Below are 17,810 nucleotides of genomic sequence, written 5' to 3'. Positions count from 1 at the left end.
ACATCACACAGCAGCTGGTTAGCTTAGCATAAAGACTGTAAACGGATGGAAACTGCTAGCCTCACTACAAACTGAACTAAAGGAGAGGGACGCACAGGCAGAAGGTGATGGTCCCCTCTTCCAGGTCGACGAGACAGCTGACGATGTCCCCGGCGGCCCAGGACTGAAGGACAGAATCGGAGTTTAGTTGCAGACAGACAGACAGGATTGAGACGGACTGCTGCAAGTGAGGACTCACCTTCCCGTAGTTGGTGGTCGTCACGTTCCACTTCCTCACTCTGTTCCCGTCGTAAGCATACGAGTCGGGAGTGTCGCCCACCCCCTCCTGAAACACACACACACACACACACAGTTACTACTGGGGGGGGGGGGTCTGTGTCTGTGTGTGCGTGCGTGTGTGTGTCTGTGTGTGTGTGTGTGTGTGTGTGTGTGTGTGTGTGTGTGTGTGTGTGTGTGTCTGTGTGTGTCTGTGTGTGTGTGTCTGTGTGTGTCTGTGTGTATGTGTGTGTGTGTGTGTCTGTGTGTGTGTGTGTCTGTGTGTGTGTGTGTGTGTGTGTGTGTGTGTGTGTGTGTGTGTGTGTATTTGTACCTCCTGGTTGAAGCGACAGTTCAGAGTACACCATCCGATCTGCATCAGACCCTGAGAGGAGATCAGAACCTCGTAGGCCCATTTACCTGCAGACAGGAAGAGCAGGTAAGGGGGGAGGAGTCATCAACAGAAACAGGAAGCACAGGTGGGGTGGGAGGAGTTACCTTTGTACACACAAGTGGTGGCTCTGATGGAGCTGAAGTTACTGTGTCCGATGACCTGAGAGGACACACATGGTTTCATACAGAGACAGGAAATAGCTGCTGGTGATATCATGACACTGTCAGCCAATCAGGGCTCAGCGTGTCTGTCTTACCCCGAGCAGGTCGTCGTCCACAAACAGAAGTCCTTCGAAACCGCTGGTGTGATCGAGGACGACCGGCTGAGGACCCAGACGACCTTCACCACACTGATCTACACACACACACACACACACACACACACACACACACACACACACACACACACACACACACACACACACACACACACACACAGGTCAGCTGCGGTCCTGCAGCCCCCCCCCCAGTGATCAATAACTGTCCTCACCCTTGATGTTGTCAGCTGGTTCCCCTTCAGACAGAAGTCTCTCCAGGTGGGAACCGAGGTCCTGGAAACCAAGAGGCTTCCTGGAGGAGGAGGAGGAGGAGGAGGATGAACTTTGTGTGGTTTATTGATCAGAAACAGACTGAATCAACTGACTGACTGCAGTGACTCAGTGTCGCCTCCTAACACTCAAAGTGGAACTGCAGGACTGAAGTAACAGTTATTATATTAAATCTGACAGCTAAAGTTTCAAAAATAAATAAATGAGTTAATGCAAAGAAAAACTATGAAATAAAACAAATAAAGACTGAAAATAAAAATGAATAAAAAGAAGACTTCACAAAAGTTTTTACAAAGTTAAAAGAACAGTTTGGTTTCCTGAATTCTTGCACGTTATTTTATTTCCACATACAAAGTTGTGTTGTTGTGAGTTCATGTGTCAGAGCAGCAGCTGTTCGGCTAAAGTTAGAACTGCAGAGGAAACATGAGGCTGCTGGACGAGAGACAGACAGGAGGACAGGAGGGAGACAGGAGGACAGACAGGAGGGCAGACAGGAGGGCAGACAGGAGGACAGACAGGAGAGACAGACAGGAGGACAGGAGGGAGACAGGAGGACAGACAGGAGGGCAGACAGGAGGGCAGACAGGAGGACAGTAGAGACAGACAGGAGGACAGACAGGAGGACAGATTGGTAAGTTACCTGAGGGAGGCCAGCGCCGGCCCCTGCGTGGTGGATGGAAACACATGATGCAGGTAATCACTCAGCAGCTTCTCATTCACGATGCCTGACGGAGGAACCAGAACCAGAACCAGCTTAATACACAGAGGTCTGACTCACAATAACATTATTATCATCATACAATAATTCATATCATGTGACTGAGGACTGTTCAGGATAAAGCGGGTATAGGTAATGGATGGAAGTTATTGAACTTTTACAAACAGGAAGTACACCGTCGTCATCGTTTCGTCTGGATTTGTTCATTTTCAGTAAAACAGAAGCAGAGCTGAGTGAGCAGCTCCTGGCTGCAGTGCATCATGGGTAATCACACCACCAGGAGACCGAAGGAAACTTAAAAACAGACAGATTCTCATACAGCTTCTGAACCGTCTGTTTCTCTGGAGCTTTATTCTGAAAGGACATCAGAGGTGATGATGTCATCAGGAAGAGGTGGTCACTCTGAACATACGTGTTTCATGTGTGTGACTTCAAATCTGACACTGAAACCAACTTCCTGTTTTTATAACACCTACAGTCACCTGTCAAATGCACCCGTCTCAGGTGTTCACAGCTCACCTGTAGCTTTAGGTTTGTCCGTGTCCGAGGCCAGCCGGTAGTTGCGGCGGGTTAGAGCGGTTCCGCCTCCCTTCGAGCTCATGCTGTCTGCCTGGAGTCAGCTGACCCATACGCTGTTATCCACCAATCACAGAGGAGAAGGGGGACAGGTCAGTGACATCACATCCAGTTAATCACATGTTCTATCATCGTCCTCCCGGTTTCCTGTCCTGGAGACACTGTGTACTTGTACTGCAGGAAGCTGACAGTACTGTGTACTCTTACTGTATACTGTGTACTTGTACTGTATACTACATGAAGCTGACAGTACTATGTACTTGTACTACATGAAGCTGACAGTACTGTGTACTTACTGTAGTGTACTTGTACTGTATACTACATGAAGCTGACAGTACTGTGTACTCATACTGTATACTGTGTACTTGTACTGCATGAAGCTGACTACTGTGTACTTGTACTACATGAAGTTGACAGTAGTGTACTCGTACTGTATACTGTGTACTACATGAAGCTGTCAGTACTATGTACTTGTACTACATGAAGCTGACAGTACTGTGTACTTACTGTAGTGTACTTGTACTGTATACTACATGAAGCTGACAGTACTGTGTACTCATACTGTATACTGTGTACTTGTACTGCATGAAGCTGACTACTGTGTACTTGTACTACATGAAGTTGACAGTAGTGTACTCGTACTGTATACTCATACTGTGTACTCTTACTGTAAACTTGTACTACATGAAGTTGAAAGTACCGTGTACTTGTACCGTATACTGTGTACTGTGTACTTGTACCGTATACTGTGTACTTGTACCGTATAATGTCTACTGTGTACTGTTTACTGTGTACTTGTACCGTCTACTGTGTACTGTCTACTTGTACCGTGTACTTGTACCGTGTACTGTGTACTTGTACCGTGTACTTGTACTGTCTACTTGTACCGTGTACCGTGTACTTGTACTGTTCTCGGGTAAAATAGAGCAGCTTCACAGTTAGCCGGACTGTTACCATGCTAACTAGCCTCGGTTCTCTCAGCGGCCCGGTGACTTGCAGCTGCCGGCCTGACAGATATTGTCCTGCCGGACTCTGTCGGGTGAAGGTCGGGTAAATTGTCTGGCCCGTCTGAACCGGTTAACAGTGTCTCGGCTCGGCTCAGTTCGGCTCCTGAGCGGTCTGTTAGCTGTCATTTAGCTAGCGGCTAACGGCCGGCAGCACCTACCGTGTCCCGGGCTCAGACGAGCCGCAGCTCCGCGGCTCCGCTGTCCGCCGCCGCTGGTTCCGCTGTCCGCCGCCGCTGGTTCCGATATTCCGGGTGATGAAGAGCAGCTGAGCAGCTGTCGAGAGTTCGACGCTAATTACAGTCCGTTCCCACCACAACAACCTGCCTGTCAACGCCTCTCACGGTACGGGGCGCCGCTTGGGACAAAATACAGAAAAACGCAAAAACAAAAAGGAGGAGGAGCTTCAGCACTTGGAAATACTTCCCGCGCGCTCCTTGTAACCATCAGCTGTTGTTCCTCGTTCCTCTTCAGGAGAACATGGAGGACTGATGACGGCTGAAACTACAAACACTGAACACGTAATGTTGTTGCTTTACAACGTCACAAAGATATTTATCAAATAAATTTTAAAAAATATCATTTTGAGCAGAAACACATGAAAAATGTGTCTGAATGTGAAAAACAGAAATTGTGATTTCAGTCTGGGGTTTGTCTCCATCGTGTGGTCGGTATGTGTCATTACAGTCTGGTGACATTCAGAACCTCAGAACACCTGCAGAACCGGCAGCAGCATTCATATCCAGAACTGATGAAGAATCACGTCGACGGAATCAGTCCGCGACTGCTCATAAATTGGTACATGACATGTTTATATTACTGATTTAGTTATTTATTTACTTTTGTTGTTAGTTTGTTTGCTCGTTTTTCTCAACTATCACCAAAATAAATGTATAAATAAGACAGATTGAATTATTAATTTGTCAAAGTTATGATAGTAGTAAGACATGTTATAATACCAGTACGAATAATTGTTGTTGTAATTAAACATATTAGAGACATTAATAAATCAGAGAAATGAAAAATAAATAAATCAATTTGTAGCTTGAGTTGAGTTCAGCTTTTAAGAGTTTATGATATAATCATATATCATTGATACGATAGATATATCTACATGCACGAGCTAAAAAAAAGTCTCTTGATATGTAAGAGCGTGGAAATGGAGGATGATTTCACAGAATTAATGAGCTGAATCAAGATTTTATAATCATAAAGTCAACACTCTTATCTAAGTGTGAACTATGAGTTGATCATCTGCAGTAATAAAACCATGATTATCATTATTGATTTTAATTCTGGACAAACTATCGAAGTGATCAACTACAGGGGAAAGATCAAGAACTGGGTCAATATAGAGCCTCGTTCTGATTCCTCACAGGAGGCATCTGATTGGCTGGTCACTTTTCTACTGTTTGCTGATTGGACAGGCACCGACCCGCCTTTGGAAGGTTCCATTTCTTGAAGAGGAGGGTGGAGGAGGTTCCTCGATGGATATTTTACTGTTTTTAAATATAAAGTTTCCTTTTTTGAAATTATATTTGATAAAATATGAGATATATATATCAAACTGTTGTGAAACAGAACAAATGTGGAGGCAGATGGACGAAATCCCTCCGTGAAGTACGTCGTGTGCCCCGCTGAGAGCGCGGTCGTGTTTGGAGTGTCCCGGCTGTAACCGTGGGTCTGCTCGGTCAACCGTCTGTTTGCTGTATCTGATCAGGTATCGATCCAGGCGGCAGTTGTGTTCGACGGCTTCTTTTCTCCTTCAGTGGGTCTCATCAGCGAGTCCCAGGAAGATGCTGCGTGTTCGGGGGGCGGTGTGTCGGTCGTGGAGGGGGTAGGTGCTTCACATGAGCGGACACGAGACTCTTTCAGCCCCGCGTCACTCCTTAAAGACCTGTCAATCATCTGAGGCGGTACTCTGATCAATGACCTGATCGGTGACCTGTCACTGATCACTATAAGTGTGTGTGCGCGTGTGTTACGTAATGATACCTGATCAATAGTTGTTTACGGAGCGGGAAAGTAACGAAGTACATTTCCTCGAACACTTTAACACTCCTTTCCGAGGTAAAGGTCAGGTCAGGTCAGGTCAGGTCAGGCTCTGGTGCACATGGACTCTGAGAACATCTGTCATGACACCAGCCGGCCCGTTGGCTCCACCCCCTCCAATCCAGCCTGCACCGGTTCAGTGGGTATCAGGTTAATATGAGTGGGGGTGGGGGGGTAATGACTCATCCAGTCTGAACCGGTTTGATCCGATCTGAGCCGGTTTGATCCGATCTGAGCTGGTTTGATCCGATCTGAGCTGGTTTGATCCGGTCTGACCCGGTCTGATCCGGTTTGATCCAGGTCAGGTCCTGCTGGTCGGTGTGGTTCTGAACTCTGTGCGTTCTCAGGTTCCGGACCTTCCCCTGTTCTTCTGTGGAGGTGACCAACGAGCCCATCCTGAGCTTCAACGAGGGAAGTCCAGAGAGAACGGAGCTGCAGGAGGTCCGAACCTTAAGACACTCTTTAATACACTCAGAACCTCAGTCTGTACTGACCCGATGTGTGTTCCGTCCAGGCGCTGGCCCATCTGCGTGGCCGGACCGAGGACGTCCCATGTGTGGTGGGAGACGAACACGTGTGGACCAAAGACATTCGATATCAGCTGTCTGTGAGTGAACACATCTCTGCTGACTGAATCAGAACCAGCTGCTGCATCATTCTGATGTCACTGGTTCTGTTTGTCTTCACAGCCCTTCAACCACTCCCACAAGGTGGCCCGGTTCTGCTACGCCGACCAGGTGAGTTCCGACCCGAACCCTTCAGAGGCATTCAGGTCCACCAGGAGTCCGGAGCCACATGGTCTTTGTGCTTCATGTGACCCAGGAGCTGATCAACAAAGCCATCGAGGCGTCGGTGGCAGCGAGGAGGGAGTGGGACCTGAAACCGGTCCAGGACCGGGCCCAGATCCTCTTCAAGGCGGCCGACATCATCAGCGGACCCAAGAGAGCAGAGATCCTGGCCAAGACCATGATCGGACAGGTACCGCAGGGTCGGGGGTCAGGTACAGGTCCAGGTACCAGGTCGGGGTCAAAGGGTCAGAGGGAAAGAACCATCAGAGGAATCAGCTGCTAAACAAAGACCAGAATGAAGCACAGAGAAAAAGAAAAGACATTACAGCGTGGTACATGTGGGCGGAGCTTCAAGCCTCCATTTTGTGTGTCCAGGGGAAGACGGTGGTTCAGGCGGAGATCGACGCGGCTGCAGAGCTCATCGACTTCTTCAGATTTAACGCCAAACACGCCATCGAGCTGCAGACGCAGCAGCCGCTGGACGCCGCCGGGAGCACCAACACAATGCTGTACCGAGGGCTGGAGGTGAGACTACGACCCCCACCCTGACCCCCACCCTGACCCCTGACCTCACCATGTCTCCATCTTGTCTTTCAGGGGTTTGTCGCCGCCGTGGCTCCGTTTAACTTTACTGCAATCGGAGGAAACCTGGCAGGAACGCCGGCTCTGATGGTGAGAGACTCCTGGTTGGTCCCCCTCCTCCTTCTCCTCCTCCTCCTCCTGACGGGGTCCTGAGGGACAGTCTGGTGTCTCTGATGTCCCCGTGTCTCCGTCTCCCAGGGCAACGTGGTCCTGTGGAAGCCCAGTGACAGTGCCATGTCAGCGAGCTACGCAGTGTACCGGGTCCTGAGGGACAGCGGTCTCCCCCCGAACATCGTCCAGTTCCTCCCGGCCGACGGTCCGGTGTTTGGAGACGCCGTCACGTCCTCGGAGCACCTGGCGGGCATCAACTTCACCGGCAGCGTGCCGTAAGTCTCGCCGCCTGACATGTCGCCCCCTGCTGGCGACACCAGGCGTTCACTGACTCTGTGTTTGTAGGACGTTCAAGCACCTGTGGAAGCAGGTGGCCCAGAACCTGGACCGGTACCGGAACTTCCCCCGCCTGGCCGGAGGTGAGCGTCTGCGTCTGCCGTCTCCCCCCGTTAACGTGTTGCCGTAGCGACCCGACGACTCTTTGTGTTTTTAGAGTGCGGCGGGAAGAACTTCCACTTCGTCCACTCATCGGCGGACGTCCGGAGCGTCGTCATGGGAACGATCCGCTCAGCCTTCGAGTACGGAGGACAAAAGTGCTCCGCCTGCTCCAGGATGTACGTCCCCGACAGCCTCTGGCCGCAGATCAGGACGCAGCTGCTGGGCGTCCTCGGGGACATCCGGGTGGGAGACGTGAGTGGACACCTGTCTGTCTGTCCAAGGTTCAGACCTCCAGGTGGACGTCCTCTGGTCTGATGAAGTCCGTCTCACGTCTTCTTCTTGTCTTCTCAGCCTGTGGACGACTTCAGCACCTTCTTCTCCGCCGTCATCGACGACAAGGTGAAACCAGACAGACTGTCTCCGTCCTCTCCTTCCTGTGTCTCTGTCCTCTCCTTCCCATGTCTCACTCTGTCTCATCCTCCAGTCCTTCGCTCGGATCAAGGGGTGGTTGGATCGCGCCCGGTCGTCTCCGTCTCTGAGCGTCCTGGCCGGAGGGACATGTGACAACAGGACCGGATACTTCGTGGATCCGACCATTATCGAGACCAAAGACCCGCAGGACGACATCATGAGCGAGGTACCAACCCGGTTCTGACAGGAGCCCTTGAATCCCTCCACTGGTGTCTCTGACCCTGTGTTCTGTCTCGTGTCCCATGTGGTGTTCCATTTCCCATGTCGTGTCCTTTGTTGTGTCCCCTGTCGTGTCGCGTATCGTGTTCCATGTCGTGCCCCGGGTGGTGTCCCATGTTGTGTCCCATATCGTGTCCCTTGTGGTGTCCCATGTCGTGTCCTATGTGGTGTCACGTGTCGTGTCCCGTGTTCCATGTGGTGTCCCGTGTCGTGACCCATGTGGTGTCCCATGTGGTGTCCTGTGTCCCGTGTCGTGTCCCATGTGGTGTCCCGTGTCGTGTCCCGTGCCCTGCAGGAGATCTTCGGGCCAGTCCTGGTGGTGTTCGTGTACCCTGAGCGGAGCTACAAGGAGGTTCTGCAGCTGATTGACAGCACGTCGCCGTACGCTCTGACGGGAGCCGTGTTCGCTCAGGACAAGTAAGACGTGTTCCTCTGCACACGTGTTACATACCTGCTGCCGGATCAGCGTCTCTGGCATCTATCAGGTGGACCTGTGTCCCGTGTTGATCCGTGTTTCCATGGTAACCGTAGGGAGGTGGTGGAGGAGGCGGCCCGCGTCCTGAGGAACGCGGCGGGAAACTACTATGTCAACGATAAGTCCACCGGATCCATCGTCGCCCAGCAGCCGTTCGGCGGCGCCAGAGCTTCAGGTGAGAAGCTGTGAGGTCATAGGTGTGTCAGAGGCTCTTTGATGACATCACCACCTATCACAGTGTTGCTTCTCAGATGTTAATTGATCAGACAATCACTGTCAGTCACTGAAACCTGATGGATGGATGGTTGATTGATTGGTTGATTGATTGATTGATGTTAAACTGATCTCTTCTTCAGGCACCAATGATAAACCAGGAGGTCCTCACTACGTCCTGAGGTGGACGTCTCCGCAGGTGGTGAAGGAGACGCACGTCCCCCTGACAGAGTGGAAGTACCCCTACATGGGCTGAGACCCCACCCCCCCTGTGTCCATCTCTCAATCTGTCCAACTATCTGTCCGTCTCTCAATCTGTCCAACTATCGGGGGACTCTTTGGTCCAGTGCAAAGAGTACACGTCCTCCATCTTCGGCTCCGTTAGCGTCACTGCTTTTAATTTGACGGGTTCGATTTCAGTCCATTTCCTGTTTCAATCTGAATTCAATCCCAGTTAATAAAAATCAGATAATTGATTAATTTGTCTGAGATAATAAACTGGTTTCTGACTGATCGATCAATCAATAACTAATAATCTCAGGTACAAATAGATTCCAGAATCATGTGGAATCGATTCGTTGATTAATCCATCTGCAGCCGTATCGATCATCCAGTCATCGGTTTTAGATCCTTAATTGTAAATGTTTTCTGGATCACCGTCGCCGTGGAGACGGAATGTTTCCAAAGAAATGATGATCAGTAGTATTGATCAGCAGGTGACACATCACTGCAGTACAGCCGTCCATCCAGTGGGGGCAGCGTCCCCCTGGCGGTCTGTCAGGTGAACTGCACACTGAACAACTTCAACCTGCTGATGAAATGTTGTGGTCCCACCGGTCCGCTCGGTTCTGATCGGACAGTTCTGATCTTCTAGTTTTGTACTTTAATCTTTCAGATGATTTATAACGTGCCTCTAAACTGTAAATTCAGATTAATAAACTATTACAAACTTTAGTCTTTGTTTCTTCTTTTATCAAAAACACTGAAGGAACACTGGTTCTGGGTGAAGATGTTTTGCTTTGTGTGTGTGTGGGGGGGGGGGGCTCCTTCCAGGTGTGTGTGTGTGTGTGTGTGTGTGTAAACAGTCATCAGTGTGTGATGTGTGATGACAGGAAGGGTGTGTGTCGCTGCCGCCTTTCATCTGACGACCAGGACTTAGACAGGAAACGCAAAACACTCATTTCTCTGTTTGATGTTCTGCACCTGGGGGGGGGGGGGGGGGGGGGGGGGGGGGGGGGGGGGGGGGGGGGGGGGGGGGGGGGGGGGGGGGGGGGGGGGGGGGGGGTACAAAGAACCGACAACACCGACACCACGGCCGACTCACAACCAAACACACACACACACCTGGACTGTGTGTGTGTGTGTGTGTGTGCATGGGCCGAGCGTTTCTTCTCATTCAGGAAGTGTTGGATGTTTCGTCGGATCGTTGGAGACGTTCTTGTTTGATGAGACTGGAGGCGGTCTGTCGGCTTTACCTAACGACCCATCACGCACCTGGAGGGGCGGAGCCTGAGCAGGTAAAAGCAGGTGAAGGCTGAGCAGTCAGTTTGTGTGAAACTGGAGGACGACGCTGCAGCTGCATCTGAAGGTGAGACAAAGACTGATTTAAAGTAGAACTAGAACCCATTCTCCATGTTGTTGGGAGTCTGCATGACGAGGGGCGGAGCCTAAACAACATCTGCCTTCGTCCTGCAGCGTTCATCTCTGACGGTCTGAGAGGATCAGAACATCCGTCTGTCGGAACCTTATTCACAGATCTGCTGTGCTTTGTTGTCATGGTTACAGATCAGAGAAATGTCCTGATCCATGATCCATGATCTTCATGTCAGTGGTGACCTGCGCAGCGACGAACCTACCCGTAAGAACCCGGTACAGGTTTGAGTTTATTATCCCAAACAGAAGATGGCCGATTTATGTCTTAGAGATTAATTCCTGTTAATAATAAATATTCTAGTCAGCAGATAAAAGTGTTTGAATTATTCATTTTATTTTAGAATCTTAATTTTGTTTAAAATATATCAGATTTTAATTAAATTTGATTTGTATCTCTTCAGACAAAAGAATTTGGATCCTCTAAATTAAACTTTTTGTTTTTACAATTTCAGAATTACATTATTTTTCTTAAATTTTCTTCAATTTCATTTTGTTTTAATTTGAAGATGATGGACCGTCTGTCTTGTCTCTGGTTCTGGTCCTCCTCAGGTGTGGGTCGGTCCAGGTCACACGATGAGCTCCTCCTTCTCCTCCTCCCTCCTCGACCAGCGTTCTTCCTGCCTGAGCTTCAGTGTGTCTCCGCCTGCTGGACTCGGTGAGGACCGCGGCTCCGTCCCCGTCCTCCTCTACCCGTCCAGCATGGACCCGGCCGGCCTCGGCCTCTACGCCGGCCCCCTGCGGGGCCCCGGGCTGCTGCCCTACCTGGCCCCCTTCCACCGCGGACACTTCAGCGTGTACGAGTGTCCGTTCGAGCCGGCCTTCATCCAGAAACGTAACGAGCGCGAGCGCCAGCGGGTGAAGTGCGTGAACCAGGGCTACGCCAAGCTGAGGGACCACCTGCCGGGTCACAGCGCCGACAAGCGCCTCAGCAAGGTGGAGACGCTGCGGGCCGCCATCAGGTACATCAAGTACCTGCAGGGCCTGGTGGAGGTGGAGGAGGAGAGGGGGGGGCGGCACGGCGGGGGGGAGGCGGCGTCTCCTGGTCCGGACCGCCGAGGGCCATCGGAGGAGTTCACGTGTTGAACATCGTCACAGCTGAACACTCCACAAACCCAATCAGACATCAGCTCACTATTTACTACACACTGATCCCCGACCAATCACAGCTCTCCGTCTCTTACCCATGTGATGTCACAAGGAGGGAAGAGCCAGGGGTGTCTTCCTGGAACGAATGTTCACGATGTGTCTGAAAAAAAAAAAACCCGACAGAAACAGAGTTGCACCAAGAGGACAGTCTGTTTCTGCTGTCGCCATAGTTACAGTCTCTGTGCTCCTATTGGTCGACATCATGGACACGTTGTAGATGTCGTCAAATAAGGAGAGAAAGTAAAACTGTTTAGATTTTCAGTTCTGATGAACAATATTTTAGGTTTAGTTTTTACATGTATGTGTTGAACTTCACTAAAAGTGACGAATCTTTACAGAAAACAAAGAAAACATCTGTCAGAATGAGAGCCGCGTTTGTTTCTACACGTCGGTAACACCTTTGTTTCTACGCGTTGTGTATAGATATAAATCCCACCAGTTTATTTAATAGCACTGAACACGTTAAAGTGTAATTAAAGGTAATAAATTATAGAAAATAAAATAGAAGTCCCTGCTTACCCCAGGAAGCTCCACCAGAGGGCGCTCTCCTCCTCCTGCTGCTGACAAGAGTCTGAACACACCTGTAGTTTCTCCAGAGACACCTGGTGGATGTGTTTGGTGTTACAGTCCTGAGGGGGACTGCAGAGGTCAGAACGTTCAGATAGTTACAGGTGAAACAGGAGGTTCCCAACCTGAGGGTTGAGGCCCCCTGAGGGGTCATGATGGTTCCCTGATGGTCCTTTTTCCCTCACCTTCTGCAGAGAGAGAGAGAGTGTGTGTGTGTGTGTGTGTGTGTGTGTGTGTGTGTGTGTGTGTGTGTGTGTGTGTACAGAGAACAGCAGACGACAGTGTGTGATCATTAAATATTGATTTTATTTGTATTGAGTTTGTGAGATGATGATGAAGGTGATGATGGTGATGAAGATACCAACGAAACCAACTATGCATTAGAAAAATAAAAAGCTTCTTCTGACTAAAATAACACCAAAGATTTCTGATTCAACTGCAGCGTTCAATCTGGTTCTAATAAACACACACTGGAACACTGAGTGTGTTTAATCTGACTGATCTCTGCTCCTCGTCAGTCAGACCGATGAAGAAGAGAGCATGATGGGAAACGTGAGCTCCCTCTGTGGAGGGAACATCAGATCAAAGACGTCCTGCTGATGATCTGATGTCAGGTCAGCAGAACAGAACCAGAACCTCCTGCAGGACCTTCAGAACCAGAACCTCCTGCAGGACCTACAGTTCATTTTAACACCACAGTGATTCAGATCAGAGTTGATCAGTGAGCAACATGTTAAACACTGATGAGATTCATCCAGACCTACAGCTCACTGTGTGTGTCTCTCACGCTCTCTCTCTCTCTCTCACAGACAGACACACACACACACACACACACACACACACACACACACACACACACACACACACACACACACACACACACACACACACACACACACACACACACATCTTTGGCTTTAAATTCAGACACAAACACTGAGCTGTTCACAACAAACAGTGTGACTGCAGGTGTTCATCAGTCAGAGAAGCTGCAGATCAATCAGGCTGATCAGTGGATCATGTGATGATCAGTTAAAGAACACTTGAAGCGCCAACGTCTGGTTTCTGTCAATATTTGTCTTCATAATGTGAATAAAAGCAACACTTTAAATAATCTGATTAAAATTCAGATAACAACCTGATTAATAATCAGATCAATAATCTGATCGATCAATAAAATGATCGTCAGCTTCAAACTGTTGTGTCAGAGACAGTGATGTCTCCATGGCGACAGCAGCTTCCTCCTGTCTGAGACACAAACACTGAACGAGAAGGGGGACGGTCACCGTGATGACGACGGCCGCGACGAGGTGTGAATCCACTCAGAATCACTGGCGTCAGCTGTCGACACGTTTACTATGAAAACAGTCTGTCTGTCGGGGTCAAAGGTCACAGAAGCATCAGTCTGTCTGTCCACCTGCAGACTGCGTCCTCTCCGTGGCGTCCTCATGCATCGTGGGCGGCGAGCCTCTCGTACGCCCGGCGGCGGTGCTGCGGCTGCAGACAGAAGGTGATGCTCTGCTCCACCTCCTGACAACGGCGCAGGAAGCGGCAGCGGTCTCGGGCCAGCTGCTCCCAGGGGCCCTGCCGGTCCTCCTCTTCCTCCCCGCAGCTGACGAAGAACTCCTCCACCTGGTCACAGAAACGCACCTAAGAGGAAGAGGAGGAAGAGTCGCTCTTTAAAACCTGACTTCACTTCATCATCATCATTTTGGATATTTTGGATTTTTCTTAAATGACTGAAACCGTGTTTGTTTTCTGTTTGATATTTATTATCATCTGTTCTGTTGCATTAAAATCAATAGAACGAATTAAACCCGATGACTCAAACTGAACCGGTTATTAACAGCGACTCCGGAGTCAGCTTCACTTCCTGTCAACACTCTGATCACATGACGAGCAGCCGTCACACCACACACTCTAAATCCAGAACCCGTTTCAGGTTCCAGCATCAAGTTCTACTGAGGAACATCAGACACACCTGAGAGGGAGACAATGTATCGTGTCAGAGACTCACTGACCTTCTTGGTTGCGCTGGAGGAGGAGGTGCAGGAGGGTTCAGAGAAGCCGCTGTCCAGCCGCTCCTCGGCCTCCTCCTTCCTGTACTGAGGTGGAGAGGCTGGTTTCTGAGAGGGGGGGTGCGGCCCCCTCCTGGTCCTGACCCGGGTCCTCTCTCTGTCAGGGTCCGGTCCTGTAGTCCTGTAGGGAGCCTGGAAATTGAAGGGGCTGTAGGGGTCGGAGGAGCTGAAGGAGCTCCACAGGTGGAGGCTCTCTGCTTCATCCACCTCACTGGCAGAGGTGGAGTCATCCCAGACATCGAGGCCGGAGGGGGAGGGGAGGAGGGGGGAGGAGAAAGTGAGGGGTAGGGAGGAGATGGGGAGGGGAGGAGAGGAGGGAGGGAAAGAGGTGGGGGTGGGGGAGGGGGTGGAGAAGGGTCGGGAGGTGCCGGTCTTCTGCCTGGCTGTGAAGTTCTGGGGGTTGTATGGGTCCAGACTTCGGCTCAAGGAGCTCCAGAGACGCTCCGCCTCTGAGTCGGCCTCGCTGTACGAGTCTGAGGCTCCGTCCTCCTCCTCTTCATCATCATCATCATCATCATCATCATCGTCGTCATCGTCGTCATCATCAGAGTCGGACAGGTCGGAGCCCTCGCTGTCGAAGCCGTCGTCGTCGGTGGAGTCCGGGTCGGAGCTGTCGTCGTCGCTGCAGGGACATCCCATGATGAAGGCGATGGCTCGGTTCTGGCACTGAGGGGCGGGGAGCCCCGCCTCCTCAGAATGGCCCCGCCCTGTAGCTGTCAGGTGCTCCTCCTTTCCTGTCTCCTCTTCCTCAGGCGTGTCTCCGTCCTGCGGCATCTCGTCCTCCTGCGCTGAGCGTTGGTCCCTCAGAGCCTTCAGCCGGACCCGCTGGATGTGTTCCTCTTCCAGGCTGGAGTATCCGTTGTCCTGGTCGGGCAGCGGAGCGGCCGCCTCGCTGCCGGACGCTCCCGAGGTGCTGCTGGGGTCCTGCACGGCGCCCGCTGTGTTCTGGACTGAGCGAAGGCCTCCGTTGTTGTCGGGCTTCTCTTTGTTCTCAGAAGGTCCAGAGGTTTCTCCCTCCGTCGATGCTCCGCTCGCTGATCCGCCAGCTTTTGTCTCGGCTGCCGGTGGACACAGCCGGCCCCCCGTCCCGTCCTCGGCCCAGGACGGGTCTGACAGCAGCCCCCTCTGCGAGCTGTCCTCGGCCCCCCAGAAGCTGCCCCACCACGTCCTACCTCTCCCCCCGCTGCTGGTCCCGGGGACCCAGTCCATCCCTGCCGGGGCTTTCAGTTCCTGAGAGCTCAGTAGAACCTGGTTCAGAACAGTCCTGACAGAGGACAGGTACCCGACCTGCGTCTGCTGGCACAAGTTTAAGTCCATTTCTGCGGCGCTCGGAATCCCTAGTTCCCGTAGAGAGTCGACGGTGAACCACGGGAACATGCTGCCGGTCCGCGGCTCCAGCAGGCTGGCAGCTCCGTCGTGCTGACACCGCAGGTAGGTCAGGTGAGCCGTCTGCGGCATCATGTCATCCAGCTGTCGTAAAAACTCGTTCTCTTCCTGAACTAAGCTGGTTCTGGACTCGTCGGGCCGCGGGCGGCCCGGGCGGATTCTCTGCAGCAGCGACAGCGCGGGCCCAAACAGCAACCCGATCCACGAGCTTTCCTGGATGCCAGGCCCGGGCGAGGTGACTCTGTGTCCGGCCGAGGAGGACGAGCTCTCCCCGCCGGATAAATGTCTCTCACTGCTCATATTTCTGAACATGTTTCTCAACTTAAAATGAAAAATAAAAAATTATGTGACATGAACTGAGCAGCGGAAATAACTCCGGAGTTAGCAGTTAGCTGCTAATGTGACAGCTGTCCAACCGCCGCAGCTCCGGTCCCGGTTCCGGTCAACAACAACGACCGCTGCCCGTCAACACAACCCGAATCCTTTCACTGGAATTCGGTCTCTACACGGACCCGCACACATGCTGGCCACCACAGCCGGAGGAAACCCAGGAGACACGGTCCGTGAGCCCGGCGGCGGGCCTCTGAGAGTGGTGGTTGGACTTCTTTCTGGTGGAGTACTCGGTGCAGACGGAGCCGGAGGACGGGTGGGAAGAGACGGACATCACGTCGGAGTCACGAAACAAGGAAAGCTCCATGACCGGAGATGAAAAACGAGCCATTCTGTCTGATATTATTCTCCGAGAAAAGGCGACGACGGCCGGAGGTCTCCCCGGTAGTTAGCAGGTTAGCTTAGCACGAGTAGCTAATTAAGCTCGACGGTTAGTTTTAACCGGAAGACGACGAAAGAGTCAAATACTCGATTTAAACCGCCGTTCAGCAGCTGATCGGACGGTTTCAACGGGATTTTCTTTCCGGTCGAAGTTAATACTGTTACTGTGTTCTTCCACGGGGACGGTTTACCGGCCGGTCGCTCCGTCTGAGGCTCCGGTGAGATTTCATCAGAAAGTTCAGGGACCGTAAAACAATTATCGTCGTTGTGTTTCCGGGAACCGAAAAGTCAGGGAGCGTCGCGGTGTTCGCGAAGGGCGGGACGGGGCGGGACGGGACGGGGTGTGTGTCTGTGTGTCTGTCTGTGTGTGTGTGTGTGTGTGTGTGTGTGTGTGTGTGTGTGTGTGTGTGTGTGTGTGTGTGTCTGTCTGTGTGCGTGTGTGTGTGTGCGCGTGCGTGTGTGTGTGTGTGTGTGCGTGTGTGCGTGTGTGTGTGTGTGTGTGTGTGTGTCTGTGCGTGTGTGTGTGTGTGTGTGTGTGTGTGTGTGTGTGTGTGTGTGTGTGTCTGTCTGTGTGCGTGTGTGTGTGTGCGCGTGCGTGTGTGTGTGTGTGTGTGTGTGTGTGCGCGTGTGTGTGTGTGCGTGTGTGTGTGTGTCTGTGCGTGTGTGTGTGTGTCTGTCTGTCTGTGTGTGTGTGTGTGTGTGTGTGTCTGTCTGTGTGCGTGCGTGTGTGTGTGTGTGTGTCTGTCTGTCTGTGTGTGTGTGTGTGTGTGTGTCTGTCTGTGTGCGTGTGTGTGTGTGTGTCTGTGTGTGTGTGTCTGTCTGTGTGTGTGTGCATGTGTGTGTGCGTGCGTGCGTGCGTGCGTGTGTGTGTCTGTGTGTGTGTGTGTGTGTGCGTGTGTGTGTGTCTGTCTGTGTGTGTGTGTGTGTGTGTGTGTGTGTGTGTGTTCACCGTCCTGCAGAGCTCCAGAAACACTGTTTCTGTTTAGTTTGACAGCTGTCAGTCACTCAGGGTTGAACAGGAAACATGATTTCATGTGAAACTGTGAATATAATCAAATATAAAGTATAAATATCTGTAGTTCTTTCAGCGGCTGTCAGCTGCTCTGCACATGAAAACCAAGCAACTATAAAACTGCATCTACATTCAAGCACAATTTCATCAGAACACTTTCTATTCAATGATCAGCTGTATATTTCTGCTTTGAAAGTTTTACTCTTTCAAAATAAACTTTTTACACAAAAAAATACAAACAGCATTTGTTTTCACTCCTGATTTTTTTAGTTGCCATCAAAATCTAAAATATGTTTATTCACACTAAAGGTTTATTATTTTATAGTTGGTGATAAAACACTGTAGAGCTGCCTT

General features: G+C 51.2%; 4 protein-coding genes across 6 annotated transcripts in view; 2 read left to right on the top strand and 2 right to left on the bottom strand.

Moving 5' to 3' along the window:
* Positions 1-3,854, bottom strand: part of LOC138630019 (E3 ubiquitin-protein ligase RNF123) — a 35,537-nt gene extending 31,683 nt beyond the window's left edge. For all 3 annotated transcript variants that reach the window (XM_069714098.1, XM_069714099.1, XM_069714100.1), the window contains exons 1-9: positions 3,656-3,854; positions 2,434-2,546; positions 1,837-1,921; positions 1,139-1,218; positions 906-1,003; positions 754-808; positions 590-675; positions 239-325; positions 96-163 (exon numbers count right to left, since the gene is read on the bottom strand). In XM_069714098.1, coding sequence (XP_069570199.1) covers positions 96-163; positions 239-325; positions 590-675; positions 754-808; positions 906-1,003; positions 1,139-1,218; positions 1,837-1,921; positions 2,434-2,515 — 641 coding nt within the window. In that variant the 5' untranslated portion in view covers positions 2,516-2,546; positions 3,656-3,854. The remainder of the gene's footprint in view (positions 1-95; positions 164-238; positions 326-589; positions 676-753; positions 809-905; positions 1,004-1,138; positions 1,219-1,836; positions 1,922-2,433; positions 2,547-3,655) is intronic.
* Positions 3,855-5,169: 1,315 nt separating this feature from the next.
* On the top strand, positions 5,170-9,797 carry aldh4a1 (aldehyde dehydrogenase 4 family, member A1). The gene is made up of 15 exons (XM_069714141.1): positions 5,170-5,331; positions 5,894-5,987; positions 6,061-6,153; positions 6,236-6,283; positions 6,369-6,524; positions 6,710-6,859; positions 6,932-7,006; positions 7,115-7,302; positions 7,373-7,446; positions 7,521-7,717; positions 7,817-7,864; positions 7,950-8,102; positions 8,451-8,572; positions 8,687-8,805; positions 8,987-9,797. The coding sequence occupies exons 1-15, from the start codon at positions 5,291-5,293 to the stop codon at positions 9,097-9,099; spliced, it is 1,671 nt and encodes a 556-aa protein (XP_069570242.1). The 5' UTR covers positions 5,170-5,290; the 3' UTR covers positions 9,100-9,797.
* A 1,243-nt stretch (positions 9,798-11,040) lies between these two features.
* LOC138630049 (achaete-scute homolog 5-like) lies at positions 11,041-11,579 on the top strand. Its single transcript, XM_069714148.1, has one exon. It carries the CDS (start codon positions 11,070-11,072, stop codon positions 11,577-11,579), a length of 510 nt encoding a protein of 169 aa, XP_069570249.1. The 5' UTR covers positions 11,041-11,069.
* A 916-nt stretch (positions 11,580-12,495) lies between these two features.
* Positions 12,496-16,737, bottom strand: ppp1r15b (protein phosphatase 1, regulatory subunit 15B). Its single transcript, XM_069714147.1, has 2 exons — positions 14,231-16,737; positions 12,496-13,859 (listed from the first exon to the last, which is right to left on the bottom strand). Exons 1-2 carry the CDS (start codon positions 15,983-15,985, stop codon positions 13,656-13,658), a joined length of 1,959 nt encoding a protein of 652 aa, XP_069570248.1. The 5' UTR covers positions 15,986-16,737; the 3' UTR covers positions 12,496-13,655.
* Between the last annotated feature and the right edge of the window lie 1,073 nt (positions 16,738-17,810).

This window comes from Brachyistius frenatus, unplaced genomic scaffold (genome assembly GCF_029030835.1).
Source record: "Brachyistius frenatus isolate BFR_SWC_R1_liver_20210118 unplaced genomic scaffold, ASM2903083v1 Contig_126, whole genome shotgun sequence".
NCBI lineage: Eukaryota > Metazoa > Chordata > Actinopteri > Embiotocidae > Brachyistius > Brachyistius frenatus.
This window is presented reverse-complemented; position numbering and strand designations above follow the sequence as displayed.